The sequence below is a fragment of the Synchiropus splendidus genome, chromosome 4 (genome assembly GCF_027744825.2).
Source record: "Synchiropus splendidus isolate RoL2022-P1 chromosome 4, RoL_Sspl_1.0, whole genome shotgun sequence".
Lineage (NCBI taxonomy): Eukaryota > Metazoa > Chordata > Actinopteri > Syngnathiformes > Callionymidae > Synchiropus > Synchiropus splendidus.
Window position 1 is genome coordinate 17,774,904 of NC_071337.1, and position 19,130 is coordinate 17,794,033.

A 19,130-nucleotide genomic window follows, 5' to 3' on the forward strand; every position below is an offset into this window, starting at 1 on the left:
CGCACTCAAAAAATAAATAAATAAATAAAAATAATCAGAGTAGCATTACTGAGACTCAAATTCTAATCCAGGCAAGTTAGTCCTTCAAAAACGGTCTGACAGTCTGTTAGTTTAATCTCAGTCATCCGGCACCAAGGTGGAGAATCCAGCCATTCTCATTTACAAAGTGATTTACAACCTAACACTTATTAACTTCTAGTAAAGAGTTGGTCGGTACTGAGGTACACAATGAAGCACCGTAGGGACTCTTTTGGATAGATGATGTCAGATTGAAATCCAGATTAACACAGGAATTAAGAGTAAACCTGAACCCCAGGCACTTTGTAGTAAAACAAACACACACATTTACAGGATACAGGCACTAAAAGTTCCATTCACAGCCCCACCCTGAAGCGATAGCTGGATATTTGGCAGCGCCGGTGGTCCCGGCCCACTTTACTCTTCTCCCTTTCTCTTTACATCCCCTGCTATTCAATAAGGAAGCTCAGAGGAGCAGAACGGAAAAATAGAGTCGGCATTCAAGTCTGGCTGAATTATCCACGGGATTGTGCGCTTACCCCGATAAAAAAGAATGAATCTATGGCTTATTTACAGGGCGTGGCGTGACACACAAATCCATCTTTCCACCCCCTGAAAAAAGAGCTGAATCTTACATGAGGGATTAGGAGTGCAGTTTACATCATAGAGACTGAGATTATAAAGAGTGACAGCGAGCTGCCACGTCTCCGCGCTTGTGAACACTTTTAGAGCAGCGGCTGGTGTAACATGGAGTAGTAGTAGGCCAAAAGGTTTCCAGAACGTGAGCTGTCACATCAGATGTATCTGTCCAGTCAGCACAGGTTGTCTGTTGCGGATGTTTATCTGACCTATTGCTGTTATTCTTGAACGTATTTGCAGTTGGACTGGAGATATATTAGCTCTGTTTTGATTCTTTTGACAGCAGGTTATTGAACTTCTGTTCAGTTTGTGTCATACCTTCACACTGTCGTAGCATGGACACCCAGGCTAGCTAGCATTTACCAACTAATTTCAAATTCCCTTCCCGCTATTGCTTCTCAGGGCCTGGTCACACTAGGACCACCGTTCCGTGCTCTAGCTAATCCGACAGTCAGTGTTAGTCCTTGGAATGTACGGTTGGATGAAGAAGAAAATCGATGACACGGTTAGTGACGCATGCGCACACAGTTGCGAGGGCCGTCGCACATTCAACACGTGAAATGTGAACTGTGAAGTAACGGCATGCTTTGATCAAGCGACCCATTCACAACAACAGCAACATGGCAGCGGGGAAGGGTTAACATTGGTTTGGTGAGGAGGTCCAAGTTTACTGGAATTTTTGGCTGTGAAAACACCAGCAGCCGCTGGACGTGACACATAACAATCACAAGCTTGATCCAAAGTAGTACCAAACACGAGTCACCGTCAGCCTGAAGTCAGCTCAGACGTTAAGTCATGGAAGACCTCAACCACAGCTCTATCAGAATGTGGTGTCACAGATGTTTTGCAGCCAAAACTAAACTTGAGAGAGTGTGTTTTCACGTTTCTTTTATAAGAAAATAGCATAAACACAGACCGACCAAACACGAGGGCAAGCAAAAGAACATGACAGTTGGTCATAATGTAACAGCTGACTTGTGAGTCTGGTCACACACATACCTTACATTTGAAATAAGAGGTTTTACAAGTTTCAGGACATACTAATTTATTCCAGCCATTTCCAAATGACACAGCGAAAGCAAGAGAGGGAGGACGAGGAGCAGGTGGAGATTAGGTTTAGAAAAAAAAAAAAAAGAAAATGGGCCAACATTTACTTCTTACTCACCATTTAAATCTCTCAAGCATGAAGAATCACCAGTGGACTTTTAATTAAGCAGATTTCTCTTTTCCAAAATTTGCAAGCTTGCATAATAATTTCACAGGATATCATCTGCATAATGAGCCATTTTACCACCTCTGCGATAAATCTGCCTGTTCTTATGGCTAATAGTCGTCTGGCTGAATAATGCCAGCGTTAGATTATACAAGCAAACCACCGTGGTGGAAGACATCACCTGCGTTCATCTCTCCGGGAGGTAAAATGATGAATGATGGAGGGACTTTTTGCGCTGACTCGACACTTCTCAACTCGCTACATAATACGATCCAACACAATTGACGGTTGAGAACTTGACTTCCTCGCCCACCCCTGACATGCTGGGGTGTTTCCAATGGAGATGATTCGAGGTGACCCCGTTCCGCCGCCGTGACAATACAACAATAGCACTGGGGTTATGAAATCGAGAAATTCTATTTCCTCCCTTCTGGCCATTCATCTCCGTCCAATAGCTGGAAGAGGATTCATTATTCCATCCGCTCCGCTCGCTGGAGGATTTGCATGCAGCGTGTGTCAATGTGCAGGAGTGTGATGAGCATGACAAGTTCTCCTTGTGTCGTGAGGACAAAAATCTCCTTACATTCACACAGCATCTGATTTCGTTTTGCTCTCTTCAAGTGATCTCACTATTAGGACGGCTAACACAGGAGACGCTGGCTGAGGAGTCTCATGTTTAGATCGGGCTGGCGAGCGCCGTAAAATAGTTTGCTTTAATAGGAAGTAGTAATACATCAACAGGATGTTGATCATATTGACAGGCTTGGAAAAGAACTGCCTCCTATCCTTCTCTGTGATGCCAGTCTGACTGACTTCTTCTGTACTGCGCCTCCTCTTATCCGAGGTCAGGCCGTGGGGGCAGCAAGTAAAGGGGCCCAGATGTCCCTCTTTTCAGAATGTCAACCAACACTTCTGTCAGAAGGAAGCGTCGGGGAGACAACTAGGCCTGCACCTCCTGGTAAAGGGAAGCGCGTGTATGTCCTGGAGACGTCAGAGCGATCGGACTAAAACATCTTCCTCATCTTCTCCCCCTTGTTATGTCACGTGCATCACTTAAATTGATGATCGTGTTACTAAGCGATGTGCGCCATCCTTCACAGGAGCCAGCGTAGGCGTCGTCCATTCACCTCGCGAAGCTCATTTCCTGCCGCTAATGTCCAAGACTCCTCGCCGAACAGATAACTCGAGCACCTACACGATAATTATCACGCCGATTAAGTTGGGCCGGAAAAAAAAGATCCTTACAGGAGACGAGGCGGCGGGTGAAAGGTCGGCAAAACCTCTTGGTTGGTTTCCCTCCTGATGTTTCCTCAGTAGACAGTGACAAATGAAGTCATTAGATTCATGTTCTGGCGCCGGTGAGGGATGATGCTTCCTGAGATCATTTACATCTAAACAATCTCATAAATGCTGCGTCTCAAAGTTCCTTGCATTGGAATGTCTAGTTCCATTGTATTTATTTATTGACTGTTTTCTCTCTGAATGTCAGTTCAAAAACAAATGTATTTTTTGCTTTCTTTCCTATTTCTTTTAGTCTTTATGCACGGTATTCAATTATTTATAGCAAGAATCTGACATACAGTTCCACATACGTCCACAAAGATCCGTCACCGGGGTGGAATCGTAACGGGCTCTCGTCCCCGCAGAGAACAGATGACTGCTGAGTTCTACTGTCAGGACCAACAATGGCGGGTATTATCACAGCCACAGGCTTTTCGGGAGGAGAGCGGGAGCAGCAGGGGCTGGGAGATCAAAACAGCGAGGGAGACGGCTGGAAATGTGGAATTTCCTTCTAGTCAGGCGTAAGAGAGCAGCGCACGGATGATTCTGAGCTGGGATGACAAACACTCAAGCTCACAGAGGTTTGGGATGAAGCGAGAACTCAAGTGGCTCCCTTCAGTGAGAAGAGGCTGCAGATGTATGATGGCAAATTTGCAATACAGTCAGATTTTTTTCTTTTCTGTTCATCCATTTTTTATTGAAAAATAAAATAAAAAGCAATATTTTCTCAATGTTTTTCTTAACATATATGTTAACATATATATTTATTATATATGTTAACATACTATAATATAATTTAATTTCATATATTATACCTAGTCAATATATTATATATAGTTATAGTTATATATAGTTTTAAATGTACCAATTATTATCTAGATTACCTGCATCATTCATGTTTTTCAAATTTCTATTTTCATATTTTTGTGACCTTGGTAAACATTTTTCATTTGCCCTGTATTTTTTTATGGTTGATGAATTAAAATCATCTTTAAATTTATTATTAATATTATTGAGAACAAACAAAATATTTCATGGTAGTATTTCACTACATGTCAAAAACAAGACACCTATTCTCATCCATTGATATTCACTGCCATTTCAAAACAGACAGCAAATTTGTTTGAGATATACTTAAAGCTAAAATAAAATATCTTTATATACATATTTATATTTATATGACAGGGATATGTCTGTTTTTATTTGAATTTGTATTTTATTATTTATTTTATATTATCTTAATGTGTTTATGTTTTGATTTTATTTCTTTAACAATAGGTGACAGCGGCACATCAAACACTGAAGTTCATCACAGTGACACAGGAAGTGATGCCACTGTCTGACAACTGGAATCAAAAGCAGCTGAGGCGACTCAGGTCGAGTTCACCGCTCGGGTTTATGGCAAATGATCGCACAGCAAGCCAGCAGCTCCCCAGGGGGACAAACATGTCAGTCATCGACCACCTGCCTGGTTTAGAAGAGGCCCAACCTCCTCATGAAGGACGAGCTTGCACGCAGCGCTCCATAAAACATCTACTTTGTCGCTTTAATGCTTTTTGCTCGCAGATGTACAACCACACAGCACAACAGGAGATTTAAATATCCGGAGCCATGATAGTTATAAAACCAGCACTTAAAAACAGATCACATTTTTAAACTCGTGCTTCATGAGAGTTTGCTGCCCCCTGAGGTGCGAGAGTGGTGTCTGTCTCCACGGAATGGATTGTTGAATATTTTGTGAGTCTGCGATGGATTGATGATCAAAAATAAAAGAATTGTTTTGAACTTCAGAATGACTACATGAGTAGTTTGTCTTTTGTCACAAGGAAAAAAGCATATACATAAATATATAATTGTTTATATCTCCTCACAAAGAGTCAATGCAAAAGCATCATTCCCATAGGAAGCCTTATGTACATGATGTATATGATGCTCCATCCATGCCATCCGATTGACCTCAAATGCCAGATCTTCTCCAACAGCAGTGCTTCCTCTGGAGTGTTTGTGTAAGACTCACACATGAAAAGTATCAGATAAGACACATGGTGGCTTCAACTGTGGTCTCAATTTCATGGCTGATGTGGTGCCACAGCGAAGGCAGCGACTGAAGCAGACCTAAATAATCAGTGTTTAACATCGCCAACACAACTCTGAGAATATTGCTTTTCTCTCTTAACAATCCAAAATAAAAAGCAGCCCGCGTCCTCTGGGCCGCGTCGGGTCTCAAATCAAATTTTGACTCCATATCCAGTTTGCTCCCGAACAACGGCGGCCAGAAATCAGCTTATTGTTTCTGCATCCCAGAATGCCACCGGCGCGGCGCACGAGGGGCGAGAGAGCGAGCGCATTCTAATTTCCACATCCATCACAGATAGTGTCAGCAGGCGCCAAACAAGACAATAAATAGTTGGCTTTTTTGACATTTGGAGGTATTAACAAATAAAAATGACCCCACGCCGCTTCAGAGCACTTCCTTTGTGATATCTGGAAGTTGTTTCAACAGCAAGTCCACATCATTCTTGCTTTGTTTATATCGACACTTGAACTTCAAGATGGCAAAGGTAAAGATGAAAGCAGCACCACTCATCAATACCTGTTATGGTCTGTGGTCTATGGTCTATTCAGGTGTGATATAGAGCTGGCTCCATCTGACAGTTCAGTACTGAGAGGAGCACTGCGTTTTCAATTGCATTGTGGATCAGTGGACCGGCTTTTCAGCATCGGCTTCCAAAGTTCATGGGACTTGCGTGTGGTTGGTGGACATGGTGGTTGGTTCTCCTGTGCGCCACGGGAGGTCCTTTCTTCCTGTGGCAATGAAAATGTACAATTCATCGCTGTAAAATTTACAGTGAAGGATTCTTTGGCACGATATTCTGTTCATTCTGTTATTGAATCAGCATTTTCTTGCACATTGTCTTTTGCATAGCTTTTTGCACTATATATATATATATATATATATATATATATATATATATATATATATAGAGAGAGAGAGAGAGAGAGAGAGAGAGAGAGAGAGAGATCATTTTAGAGTTATTTTATTTAATAGATTTTTTTAAATAGATTTTCATAGATATTTATTTATATGAAATGTTATAGTTATATGTTGAGTACAGACCATACATAACGAACAGAATTTCCCTCGGGATTAGTTTTCTGATACTGATTCTCAGGGTGTTCTCTACAACTGGGTGGACACAATTTTGTGACTCCGCAAAAAACCTTTACATGGCATCCGGAGCACATTGCATGTTGGTCACATGGAAACATTTGGTCGGGGCAAAAACAAGCTTTGAAGCGATGTAATAAGGGAAACTGCCCAGAAATGTATGTAAGCATAAGGAAGAGAAGCGATGAAGCATATGAGAGCATATCACAAGAGCTGGTTAGGGAATTCTGTCGCTACGGCAACAATGAAAGACAGCAAATGAATTGTCAGATCCTTCTTTGTGTATCTTTTACCAAAACCCGGGGACCTAAAAAAGGAAAGCATCAATAGATGAAAACCAAAATCAATGTGGCACTAAAGTCAGGTTTGTTGATACAAAAAGATGCAGGGCCCCACAAATCCTGTGATATCTAGACTGACAAGCCAAGAAACGAAGCACTGAGGAGACCTGGGAAGGAGTCTACCTCTCCTCTAGGCTGTCTCCAAAACTGAGGAGTCATGGAAGGATACAAGACACTTGAGATGACTTCAGCACAATTTCCTCCTCCAGCAACACACATCCAGCAGAAGGATGATCCTTATACGCCACCGCCGCACTACCTCTCAGGCCTCCCGTCGTGATAGAAGGCTTCTGTCTCTTCAAATGAAATATTTGTTTCTACTTCTGAGAGGCTCTTGGCTACTCCGCTGCGACTCTGCCTCGTCATGTTTGCTGACTTGATTCCCCAGCCGGTCGTCAATTGGTGGATCGTCTGAGTGTTCTCATCTGTCTGTCTTTTGTTTCATTGCCTGACTTTTTTTTACCCGCAACTACAGTTCCCTCGTCAACCCTTGACTTCGTCTGTCTCACTTTCTCCATCTCCACGTCCCATGTGCTCCATCCTCCCTCGCTCTCTTTCATGGCCCCTCTGCCGTCCCACCCGCACTTTCCTCCTCCATCTCTCTTTAACTCGCTCTCTCTGCTCCACTGCTGTGTCGCCGCTCCAGATGCTAGCTGTCTCAGTTCCGTCCGCCGCGTCTCGGTGATGGGCCCCTCCAGGAATTCAAAGCACCATTCTGGCATTTTCTTCCAAGCAATTGCTTTTTTTCCCCCTCAGTAATAAAGGAGGAGTAGCTTTAGCATCTCTCTGTGAATGGGCTTACTGGCTCCGGGCGAAATAAGCACAAGTGCACATTCAGGAACTCTCTAGAGGGGCAACTACAGCGGAGACCGTCTATATCGTGACCCAATTAGACATGGGACACAATTTGAAAGAATGAATTCAGTAGTTAACATCAAAACATCCTCTCCTCCTTGTTCACCAACATGGAAAAACTACATTTCTCCACAAGGTTGAGGTGTTCATCCAAGGTCTTTTACTGGGAATCCTTGTCAAGGAACTTAGCGTTTTTCTTCAGGTTGAGCACACAAGGCTCCTCAAATGTTTTATCCCTCCAAGCATCAAAAATCAAAACACATCTGTGAATTCACCCATGAATCTTGACTCTCCTTCCAGGACCAATTCTCTCCTTTTGCCTCTCCATGATGGCACAGTTGTCCATCGTGGTGTTGACCGGGTTTAACCTTTTCAACAGCAGCGTTAACATGGACAACACAAACTCATATAATGTTGACAGCATCATATATAAATGATCCGAAATACTCTGACGCTTCATTTGGGTGCCCCAAATTAACCCGAGTCGTGCAGTGTCAGCAACTGGATTCAAATGAAGCTAAATAATTCCAAAAGATCTTGTCACATGTTCGCCTGCCTGACACGTAATTTCCAAGAAGCCTCTTTAACTCTCGTGTGTGCCAGCTCGGGCGAAGATAAGCCAGAGTCAGAGGGTTGGGTGACTGCGCGGGAGACGTCTCCATGGTGACAACATCACACATTACAGCGTGTGGGAGGGTGTTTAGGTGGTCAGCTGTAAAACAACACGCACAGGAGGCAGTTCACGTGAGTATATTACTCCATTATCGATATGATTGTTCCACCAGTGAATGCTCTGACACTACCCTCCACTCCTGACACCATTTCAAGCTTCATCACAAGTTCCACATCTGACTTCTTCCACCCAATGTTCTCAGCTCTCTTACTGCTTTCTGTTTTCCTCTCTGTCTGCGACTGTGTGCCAGTGTGAGTCACACACCTCCATGTCCACGCTCAGACAGCATTATAGATATTGTCTATATATTGCATTTTTCAGAGACTATTAAGCATCATCTCGAAGTGAACGGTACACTGTACTGTGCCTTCAGGTCTGGTATTGATGTGGCAACTTCCCCCTTTTTTGGACAGTAGAAGTTGCTTTGCTGTAGAAAACTTTTAGGTAGAATGTGTCCCCTCAGAACCAGTTAAACCCATGGACCACCGAACACTCCAAAATGAGCAGTAGCTGTGTCCGAAGCTGGGAAGACAAATAATGAAAAAAATAAATGAAAGCTTATATATATATTGAGCAATATGTAATGTAGGGTCCTTTTCCATTTGTTTTCACCAGTTATTTATTTTTTAATTTCTCACTCCGAATGACTTGTGTTTCCCCTTCTCGGTTTAAACACTGAGTAGAGACAGCGGTGAGGCACCAGCCAGCTACAATAACTGTGATAGCTCTCCACGGTCAGACCGTTTTGTTGAGTCTCCCTGATGAAGTCACTCTGTTTTGTTTGTGTCTGAACGATCAGCACAAAAAAATACTGATCATAAACAGTTGCAAAGTGAGGAATGCACTACCCCTGTCTCAGGGCAGGGGGCAGGGAACTTATTAAACTCCCTGTGATTCATCTTGCGACTCCTCAGCTTAGAGTTGCCAAATGTACGCTAGTTCTGGTATTTTTCACGACTTTTTTGCTCGGTACAATTCATCCAAATACCTGATATTTACGGCTATTTGATGGGACTGTGACTTTCTGTGCTCCATCTTGAGCTACAAGAGTTGACTGGCTTAGTTGATTCATTATTATTATTATTATTATTATTATTTTATTTTTATTTTTTTTTTATTTTTTTTAATTTTGCGTCTTTCGTGAGCCACAGCTTGTACAAGTAATGTGCTGATATGAAATTTTGAACATTTCGAACCCTGTAAATCTGACTCTGGTCAGTGCCTCACCAGAACCAGAACCTCAGCGCACACCCCTGGTCTGAAGTCCTTTGAAGTGGCACCAACAAAGGTTGGTCCAACAATTGCAGGGTACAAGCCCCAGTATTCTTAACTTTGGGTACCACCGAAGGATTCAAAACAAGCACTCTGAAAAGGGTGTTAATTCACCCTCTGAATCATGCCCCGCAGGCCAGGAGGAGGCGTTCTCGAGTCTCGTTCAAGGGCGACGCCATATATTCTTCAGGGTATGAGTTACAAGCCTCAACCTGCATCGGGGAAGAGAATGGAAAGGCAATTAAACTCAGCAGCAGCATGTTCGACCTCTAGCGTCCGCAGTCAAATGTCGGCCACAATACGATATGTAAATTTAAACACGCGTGTTTAACTGTAATTAAAGTCACATTGGCACCAAATTAATTCCCTGCAGGATGCAGAACATTTAGGGTGCAATTAGCCATGGAGGGAGCTTTGAAGATAGTTTGGCAAACTGCAACCTCCAAACACTTTCACAGTTTGTTTTGCACATTAAGTAAATGTCACAGTATATTAGCGCGCCATTACTGACGCCATGTTTATTTAAATGTCCGTGTTGCAGAACTGAAGGATGGAGACCGAGAGGGCGAGACTGGTTTCCTACATAGAAATGTGATTTAAACAGCTCAGTAATGTAGCATTGGTTCTCGAGTGAGGGGGGAGAAGAACACTTGTTGAGTTACTGGACTGAAGCTTTTCATGCACAATCTGAATGTTAAAACCTGGGGTCTGCTATACACTTCAGTGTCTGTCCTCACAATCTATCACTAGTTTTCAAAAATATTAGTGCCAGAAGTCACTGAGAAAGGCTACCTGCATGCATCAACTTGAGAGCAAAAGGTACCACAAACAGACTGGACACCAAGTCGACAAAGATGCAGTTCCTGCATCTTATATATATAGATATATATATATATATCTATATATATCTATATATAGATATATATTGGCTTGTCTACACTCTCTTCAGTACGGATATTAGTAACCCATTATGACAGCTCCTCTGCACTTCTGACGTTTTCTCATTCACTGATCTTCCTCTGCACCCTGCAAAAGTCAAAGTGCAAGATCTTCCCATCCACGGACACGTCTATGAACATTCTGTGTTGTTTCACAGGCTGAAAAGCGCCAGGATGAGTTGATAAAAATGGTGTTTCATAGCTGCTGATTCATCGTTGAAGCTTCTTTTTCACCCTGTAACCCTTGGACCTCGCCCTCACATATCAGTTTTGCAGAACTGATCTGCTAATCTGTCAGTAAAAATAAAAATGACAGGAAAGTGGGAGCTACCTGATGAACCTGACTGGGAAGCTCTTTTCACTGAATCCGGTTGGATATCAGTCGCTATTTATAACCCCTTATGTGGCTCTCATCCTCGGTGACAACACCACAAGTCACTGTGACTAAAATGCACGGCTGTTTGACGGGCTTGAAATATCAAATGACCCATTGCTACACAGAGAATGAATGCCGCGTCATCCCGTGGCTAACCTGACCCCAACCTCCTTCTTTTTTCCTTCTTTTTTTTTTTTTTAAATCCATGGGAGGCAGAACGTATGCATCAAAAGTTAACTTTCCCAATGTGAATTTATTCCAGCATCGGTGTGAGGATATGTTCCATCAATAGTCCAGTCAGTGGAGTCTCTGACCATGTGGAAAAACTAAAAGACAGAACTCTCCAGATCAGCATTCCTACATTTACATGCTTTTCGTAGTGAGCACAAGACCGAAGACATGGAACTTCTCTGCAGTGTGAGTGGGATAGATACAGTCGATGAGACAGTCCAGGTGAGAGGGGATATATATAAAATCACATGTCCACCAAGGGAAGCCAGTTGCAGTGACTCAGGCATCTGCCGGCGTGGTGTTCATCTGAGAGGATGCCGTGAGGCAGAACCAGGAAATGTAGGAGAAATGCCAAGTAAATGAAAATAAGAAGGCAATCTTGATGCAAAAAGAAAACGATGAAAACAAACAGCCGCTTGATCTTAAAAGTAGGTCACACTGGGCCATTAAAAGGCCACTTGTGCCCGTGGGCCGTGTACCGCACGCCTCTGTTCTCGTATTTACATATTTTGAATTAGATGTATAGTTACAATCTCGTAATCCATTTTTAACAGTGATCCCGGTTCCGTTCGGGAAATCATGAGACAACGTGTCCTTTGTGAACGGTTTGAGAAAAGCCTTCCTCCACTTGTATCTCTTAAAATTTTTAGTGCCGCTTTCCAAAAAAGCTGTTTAAATATACATACAGTATATAGTCTCCGACCTCATTCTGAGCTCTGCAACTCTGTAGGAAAAACTTGATTTGGGAATTTCCATCCTCGGGCCGTTAGCCGTCGCTTTCTGACAAGCAACTCTCTCCGTGTTCCTCCCTGCAGAGAGGAAGCCTCCAGGCTATGCCGAAAATAGGATAACATATTCAAACAAGTGCTCTGTGACAAGTTTGCTTCTTTTTTTTTTTTTTTTTTTTTTTTTTTTCGAGGTCAGTCAGTTGCGTGCAGTGGAGAGGCGCAGCATCAGTGGGTAACACTTGATGTTTGGGAGTCCTCAGCTACGGGGGCTCGTCACACTCCCTTTTCTCCATAAATACTCCGTGGAAGAGCTCTCAGTCGGAGTCAACATTTCATCAACTCCACAGCAGAGCAACTTCTTACACAAGCAGACGTGGGGGAACACTGGAGCTGAGTGTTGTCTGAGCTGCAGAAAGCCTTGGTCCCTGAATGTGGAGGGAACTAATATTTCTATAATGTCTGTGCAGGCGCAGTTTGCCATAGTCTTGATCATAGAGTTGCATCCTGCGCAACTTACATACCCATGTCTAAAGCCCACAATGCCAAAAAGCACAGTTTTCCAAAGAGTGAGCGATAAGCAATACAAAGACAGCTGATGTACAGTTACGCATCTAAAGCATTTTAATACTCCAGAGCTGTCCCCACAGTAGAAGAAAGAATCAAAGCAAATCCAATCGCAGCCTAAAGAATCTGAATCAAATCACATCGTGAGGTTCTTAGCAATACCCAGCCTTACCCTTCGGTAAGGCATTTGTTTTCCATGATGTCTGAGTTTAACACTGTGTTATTTTTTTTGTGCTTGTGTTTTGACTACCACTGGTTTTTAGGACTGTCCCGTTGCCAGTTTTCATTCGTTTCCTTCCTTGTTGAATTGTATTTTGACCGCTTGGATTTTAGTGACTGAGGTATTGAACATGTTGTTGGCTATATTACTGGAGTCCTGTTGTTTCTCTGAATTGATTATCTCGGCCATTCGAGAAGCAATGTGTTTGAAATCTGAATCCATTTTCCCATTACAATGAATGGAAAAAGAAATAATGCGTTCCAAGCCTTAAAATAGGCTTTTGTAGGAGTGAATGCAGAGTGTGTGCTGCAGGTGCACTGTTCCTCTATGTGTGTGGCCGCTGCATGTGGGAGGGGTTGCCGAGTGAGTGACGTCTCTCCAGAAGTGAAGAGGTGCCCGGTGCGTGTCCAGCTCTGAATGTGCGCTTCTGTGCAGTTTGGCTGTGACAAAGTCATAAACCAAGTCACGCTCTGTCCCAGACTCGCCTCATCCCTGTCCCAGCTCCAGCCCACAACAGGACATCAAACCCTGGAGTGAGCGCTCCAGCCTCGGAGGTGTGGAGAGCGAGCACCTCCCCTGTGACACTCTACCACGGTCCAGTGCGGAGACAGGAAAGGTGTTACACCTCAATATGAAGAAAAAACAGTCAGTAAATGTAGCTAATGGAACACATCTGCATACAGAGGCTGCATTATACACAATAACAAAGCGCCTTGTGGGTCAGCTGATCGCTCCGCGCACGTTATGTTTTTTCCGGCTTTTTTCGGGGGCGTTCGAGTTCTGGATTTTCGTTCACAATCAGAAGCAAAAAAATCTGGAAATTTTTGTTCAAACTCCGATTTGTTCGAATTCCGAGATGTTCGAAAACCAAGGTACCACTGCAGATGAAATACGATTAAACTAAATGACGGGAATGTACCGGTGAATATTCAGCTTTAAAAAACATAAATAATGACTAGATGCTTTCCCACTTGACTTGACTTCCAACGTCTGTGCATCCATCGCTTTCCCCGCTGCCCACATCTCGTTCCCCTGAGACCAACAACAATACAAGTTCTTCACACTTGTTCACTCTCTGTCATCTCTTCCTCCTGTCAGAAACATGGCCAGGCCGACGATGGTGCATAGTGTGAAGTTGGACACTGATTGAAGGTGACAACCACCGTATGAGTCAGAGCCATAATCACACAGCTCCCGCCACATCTTCGCCCCCATGGCCCCCCACTTATCCCCAATGACTGCTCAACACTGCTATGCCAAATTGCCTTCGGTACAAACAGCTATAGAAAAGAACATTGCTATGAGAACATTTCTATTATTGAGTGCACTGCATGCTTTCCTGGATTTACAAATGCATCATCATTCGAGGCAGATCATTGGCTCTTCTTCACAGTGTGTTACAGGGGCTCTGCAGCATGACTGCCACCTGCTGTCCGAATGAGTCTCACTTCATTTAATGATATTTAAAATGCTTAAAAAAATGAATGAACTGAAAATGTGGGGGCAATAATAATAATAATGAGTGACTTGGCAGAGTTATGTGTTGTTGTATGAGAGTTGTTTTAAGCAGGTCATAACATTTTAATGACTTTTATTGCTGCCAGGGGATATTGGCAAGTTTTGAGCCTTACACAGAGAGTGATATTTGGACATACTGTAGTTCCTTACCAACTCCGTGCACTTGTTCCACATTGTTTGTAAGTCATTAATGACTGGTGTCTTGGTCACCGAAAGAACAGTAGCAAGCACCTCATTATCATCTTCAAATCTCTGGCTATTTTGAGTCTTGGAAAGTGCTGGAAGTCGCTGGAGTCAAGGTCTGGGCAGCAGGGTTGGTGAGGGATGACTTTGTAGACACACTCGTGCACGCTAGAGCTGCCATCGCAACTCAGCTGGTGTGGCCTGGTGTGAGTGCTGAGACTGAAAAACAGCAGCCACCACTCTGATCCTACATAGATTCAGTAGCTAAGACATTAACAGGCATCAGGTGTGGTGCATTGCACTATCCTGCTGGGAAACAAATGTGCAAGGCTCAGAACGTTTTGATCCCCCTCATACTGGCTGAAAAGCTTGTAACCTGAAAAAAAAAAAAAACCTCAAAAAACAGAACTTAGCGAATGGCGCTAAGTTCCCAAGCAACACCAATTTAAGATACATCATTTGGACATCTGTTGAGCACCACCAGCAACCGGAGTTCTACACAAGCACACTATTAAAATACCTTCAAATAAATTCCTAAATCATCTATTGTAGTCAATAAAAAGCCGAGCAGAGCAGTACAAAAAGTCTTCAACGGCTTTCACAACTCAATGAAGGACTGTGGAAATACAAATAACACGCTCACCAGAGAGGTCGTAAAAAGATACAGGGGCTGTAAATGAAATATAACCTTGCCTTCTTTAACAGTGAATTTTAAAAAGTGGAGGAAGAGGAGGCGGACAGGAAAGGGGAGGTTAGAACGGAGGAGGGTCATTAAAAAGTGCTGACACAGCCGAGACCTCTGTAACATGCAGCGGTCAGCTCAGACCTCCACCACTGGACCTGTCTGCCAAAATAAAAAACATAAGAGGAAATGGCAAGTGCAGATAAACCGTGAGGGGATGAAAATGAACAGTAGGACAAAACATGATGAGGGGGGTTGTTTCAAAGGGTCCTAGAGGAAAAAAAAAACGCCCTTAAAAAATGAAAGTTAAAACCAGAAAATGGATGAGTGGAGAGTGTGGTCACATGGGTAACGCTGTCAGCCAAAATATGTCTTTTTCAGCTGTGCAACAACCAAAAGAAAAACCTTTGAAAGAGGAACACCTTTGAAATTTAAGTTTAGACAGGGCAGGCGGGGGAAGGTTTAGGTCTTGAGGGGGAGTCGAAGAGCGCTGACTGAACCAACATTGATCGGCGCGCGGGATCAATCGACACGACCGAAGGCGCCATAAAAGAAGAAGTGGCTATAAAGTAACCTCATGAGAAGATGAACCCGAGGTGTGTGTCTGAGGAGGAACGGGGCTGTAGGGGGATCATCACCAGGAGGAGGCTGCAAGAAAGGATCATGTAATGAATCTGTTAATTTCCCAGCATGGCAAATGCGCTGAAAGACAAGATGATTATATTAATCATTAGCTCAGGGCTAATGAAATAGCCGGCTGGTCTAATGGGCTTATCGCCGTCGCCGCCGCCGCTGCTGCTGCAGCAACTCGCCGTGCCAGCTGGATTTCTGCTGCGAATGTGACTCTGATTTTTGAGAAGCAGAAGGTGCCAGGAAACAAGAAATGAAAAGAGCAGCCAGAGAGAGAGTGTGCGTTGAATACATTTCCCTAATAAGGCTGAATTACCAGCCGCGGCAGGTCGGCCTGCTCCAACGTCAGGGAGCGACGTGACGCGGGTTCCAGCCCCGGCTCCTTCGGCGAGACAGCCGAGCTCACCGAGTCTATTAAACGGCCGGCGCACACTGAATTAGACGGCGACACAATAATTAGGTCTGTGGGATACTGAACTTCCCTCCGACCAAAGTGGAGTCACCACTCAGCACAACAAGCTGTTAACACCAGAGATCAATTCCAGAGGACTATTGAGCAAGACGCTTATTCTCCAGACACCCGCAGTGTGTGCATGTGTGCTGCTGCACTTCTGTCTCTGTGACAACCACGACCAGTTTTTCACCAACAGAGTGAAGACGGTCCTCACTTCTTTAACTCTTATTTTGAGGGTTTCAACCTCAAAGCAAATAGGTTGGATTATATTTAGGTTCTAGTTTGGTTAAGGTTGGTAAGGTTAAGGGTGAGTGGCTGGGGAAACATGTCAACGATGGTCCTCATTAAGACATGAAGATAAGTGTGTGTCTGGAGAAAACCGTAGGTGGTGTTGGTGTGTGTGCGTGTGTTAGTGAGTCAGTGCGTGCAAGAATATACCTTTGTGTATCAGTTCACTGCTGGGCCGCTGGTGTGTGTGTGTTTGTTTTTGTACTTCTATCTTTGTGAGAACCTGTGTGAGTTTTACATTTTGGCTGGTCCTCCCTTTGTCAAGCCTCATTTTGAGGGTTAAAACTACAAAATAGCTATAACTGGGTTTTTGTTTGGTTCAGAGTAAAGGTTAAGTTTGTTTTAGATGGTTAGGTTTAGGGGGAGACGCTGGAGAGGTTATGTCAATGTTTGTCAGTCTATGTCAATGATGGTCCTCACTAAGATGGGAAGACCAACAAGGGTGTGCATGTATGTGAGTCATTGTGTGTCTATGTGTGTGCTTAAGCATATCTATCACTGCGAGGACCAGTTTTGGGGAAATAATGCGGTTCCCTTCTGTCTTTGTGGGGCCCTTTTTCCAGACCCCACAAGTCTTCAAAACCACAAGGTCAGTATAATTGAGTTTATGCTTAGTGAAGAATCCTGGTTCAGCCATTTGTTTGGGACGGTTAAGTTCATGATTGTTGTCATTGAGCAGACCCCACAAAGACGGTGCGACAAACCAGTGTGTGTCTGTGTGCGTGTGTCCCTGTACTTCTATCTTTGCGAGAACCAACAGATTCACTAAATTTTTCTGACCTGAGGACATTTTGGCCAGTCCTCACTTGTTTAAACTTCATTTTGAGGGTTAGAACTATATAAAACTAAACTACTGGATGACGATTATTGGGTTGTAGCGTGCTTTAGAGTAAAGTTTAGTTTAGCCACTTATCTTGGATGGTTGAGTTAAGGGTGAATAGCCAGGAAAGCATTGTACCAATGACAGTTCTGTCTAAGACAGAAACACAGACGTGTTCATGTATGCATGAGTAATCCGTACCAACGTGTGCTTGCCAATAAACTGTGTGCTCCGTGTCACAATGTGTGTATGTCCAAGCAAGGAATGTGTTCAGTTGTGTGCACTTGTATACGGTGTGTGTGAGAGGTGTGTGTCAGTCAGCCACTGAGCGTGTGTTGGTACCAAGCCAAGGCGTTTGTGTTATAATGAGCGATGGAGCCAGTGAGTGTGTATGTCCCCTGATACGGAGTCCTTCCCTTGGGTGTGTGTGGGGGGTGCACAGCAAGTGTGTGAGTCAGTGCCAATGTGTGCATTTTATGCCAATGTGTGATATATGCTAATGTATGTGTTAAATCAACTGATGTTGGTGTGTGTGTGCGTGTGTGAAAGCAGGCAGTTGAGAGTGGGTGTGTACAAATGATTGGGAGTGTGCGTATTTGTGCATCAGCGTGCATATAGTGGGCAAAATACATGTGTTTTTGCGCCACTGAAACCGTTATATAGTCATGCGTGAGCCACATTGTGCTTGAGAGAGTCCATGGTGGCTCCAGATTTTCTTTCCTCCCTCGTGTACACATACGCGTGTGCGCGTGAAAACTTGATGACAAGAGCCAGTGTGTGGAAACGCGTGCGCGTGCGCGTGCATACATGTATTGTGGGGCACGAGTGCGTGTAGGAAAACACATAACTGTTCTGACTCCAGTACGCAGACGCGCGAGCCCGTGCGTCCAAGCGCGCAGCAGGCTCGCGGGAGCAAGCGCTTCCCACCGCGACACATAAGTGAGGAAAAGAAAAGAGCAAAAACATAACGGCACGTCGACAACGAGCTGCGATCGATTCCCGCCGCAGCTGTCGATACAATCCCGGGAAACCGACGCGCTCGCCCACTGCGCACCAGTTCTCCGGCCACTTACCGCAGTAGAGAATCAGCAGCGCCGCCAGAAGAACCACAGCCCACAAAGTTGACGACATTCTCGGCCAGCGACTCAACTCTTTGCGTCTTGCCATTTAAAACCACCTCCAAGGTTCAGCGTTTTGCAAAACAAAATAACAAAAAGAGTGTCACAATCCACCTGGGCTCATATCTCCGCGGTTATTCCTTCCGAGAGAAAAACAGCAGGTGCGCAAAAGAGAAGGTCACATTTTCCTCCCAGTTTGAAACAAGTTGGCTCAGTCTTCCCGCCAGTGACAAGAGGACGACTCGCAGTTAGAAAGTCTTCAATCATTTATACCGCAGCGGCACCTGTTCCTGGGTCCTTCCCGGCGGCGGAGCCCGCAGTCTGGGATGTGAGAGGGGGAAGAATACAGTCCGAGTCCGCAGAAAATTCTGGTGAGAAAGAGAGAGAGAAGGAGCAGGATGGAGGGAGGAAGATGAAGGGATACAGAGGAAGAGACAAGCGGCAGGAAAGTGGTGCGTCTCCCGGTGATTTTGTTTTTTTTTTCTCTCTCTCTCTCTCTAAGTGTTAATCGATCTTGCGTCACAATCATGTGGCTGCACTTTAGAAATCACATTTCACTATTATAACAGCGTGTATATTGGTTTCAGATATTGTTTTGGCTGATTCTTATCGATCTCTGCATCAATAATCATTTAGCGCTGACTTCCTATGAGCCGCCAACACGACAAGCCAATTAAAACCGTAGAAAGGCATGCGTTTATTTGCCGCCAGGGTGCGCGTGGGGTTGAATTCAACTAATAAATGCAAATGCACTTTAAAAGCGAAATGCTAACAAGTAAGCTCGGATCATTTGTTTAACAAAGCAACCAGCTTCATAAATACGATGAATGCTTCCTCAGCGCCACTGAAAGATCAAGCTGTGAGAGATTTCCCAATAATAATAATAATAATAATAATTATATATATATATATATATATA

General features: G+C 43.9%; 1 protein-coding gene across 2 annotated transcripts in view; it reads right to left on the reverse strand.

Annotated features, from left to right (window-relative positions):
• The window catches only part of LOC128758186 (chemokine-like protein TAFA-5), a 129,096-nt gene extending 110,333 nt beyond the window's left edge, over positions 1-18,763 (reverse strand). The window contains exon 1 of one of the 2 annotated variants that reach the window (XR_008414454.1): positions 18,167-18,732. Coding sequence is in view for 1 of the 2 variants with exons in the window: in XM_053864085.1 (XP_053720060.1) it covers positions 18,167-18,260 (94 nt within the window). In the remaining variant the exon portion in view is untranslated. Of the gene's footprint in view, positions 1-18,166 lie in introns of both variants that reach the window. The other variant, XM_053864085.1, reaches the window with a different exon arrangement.
• Positions 18,764-19,130: the final 367 nt, after the last annotated feature.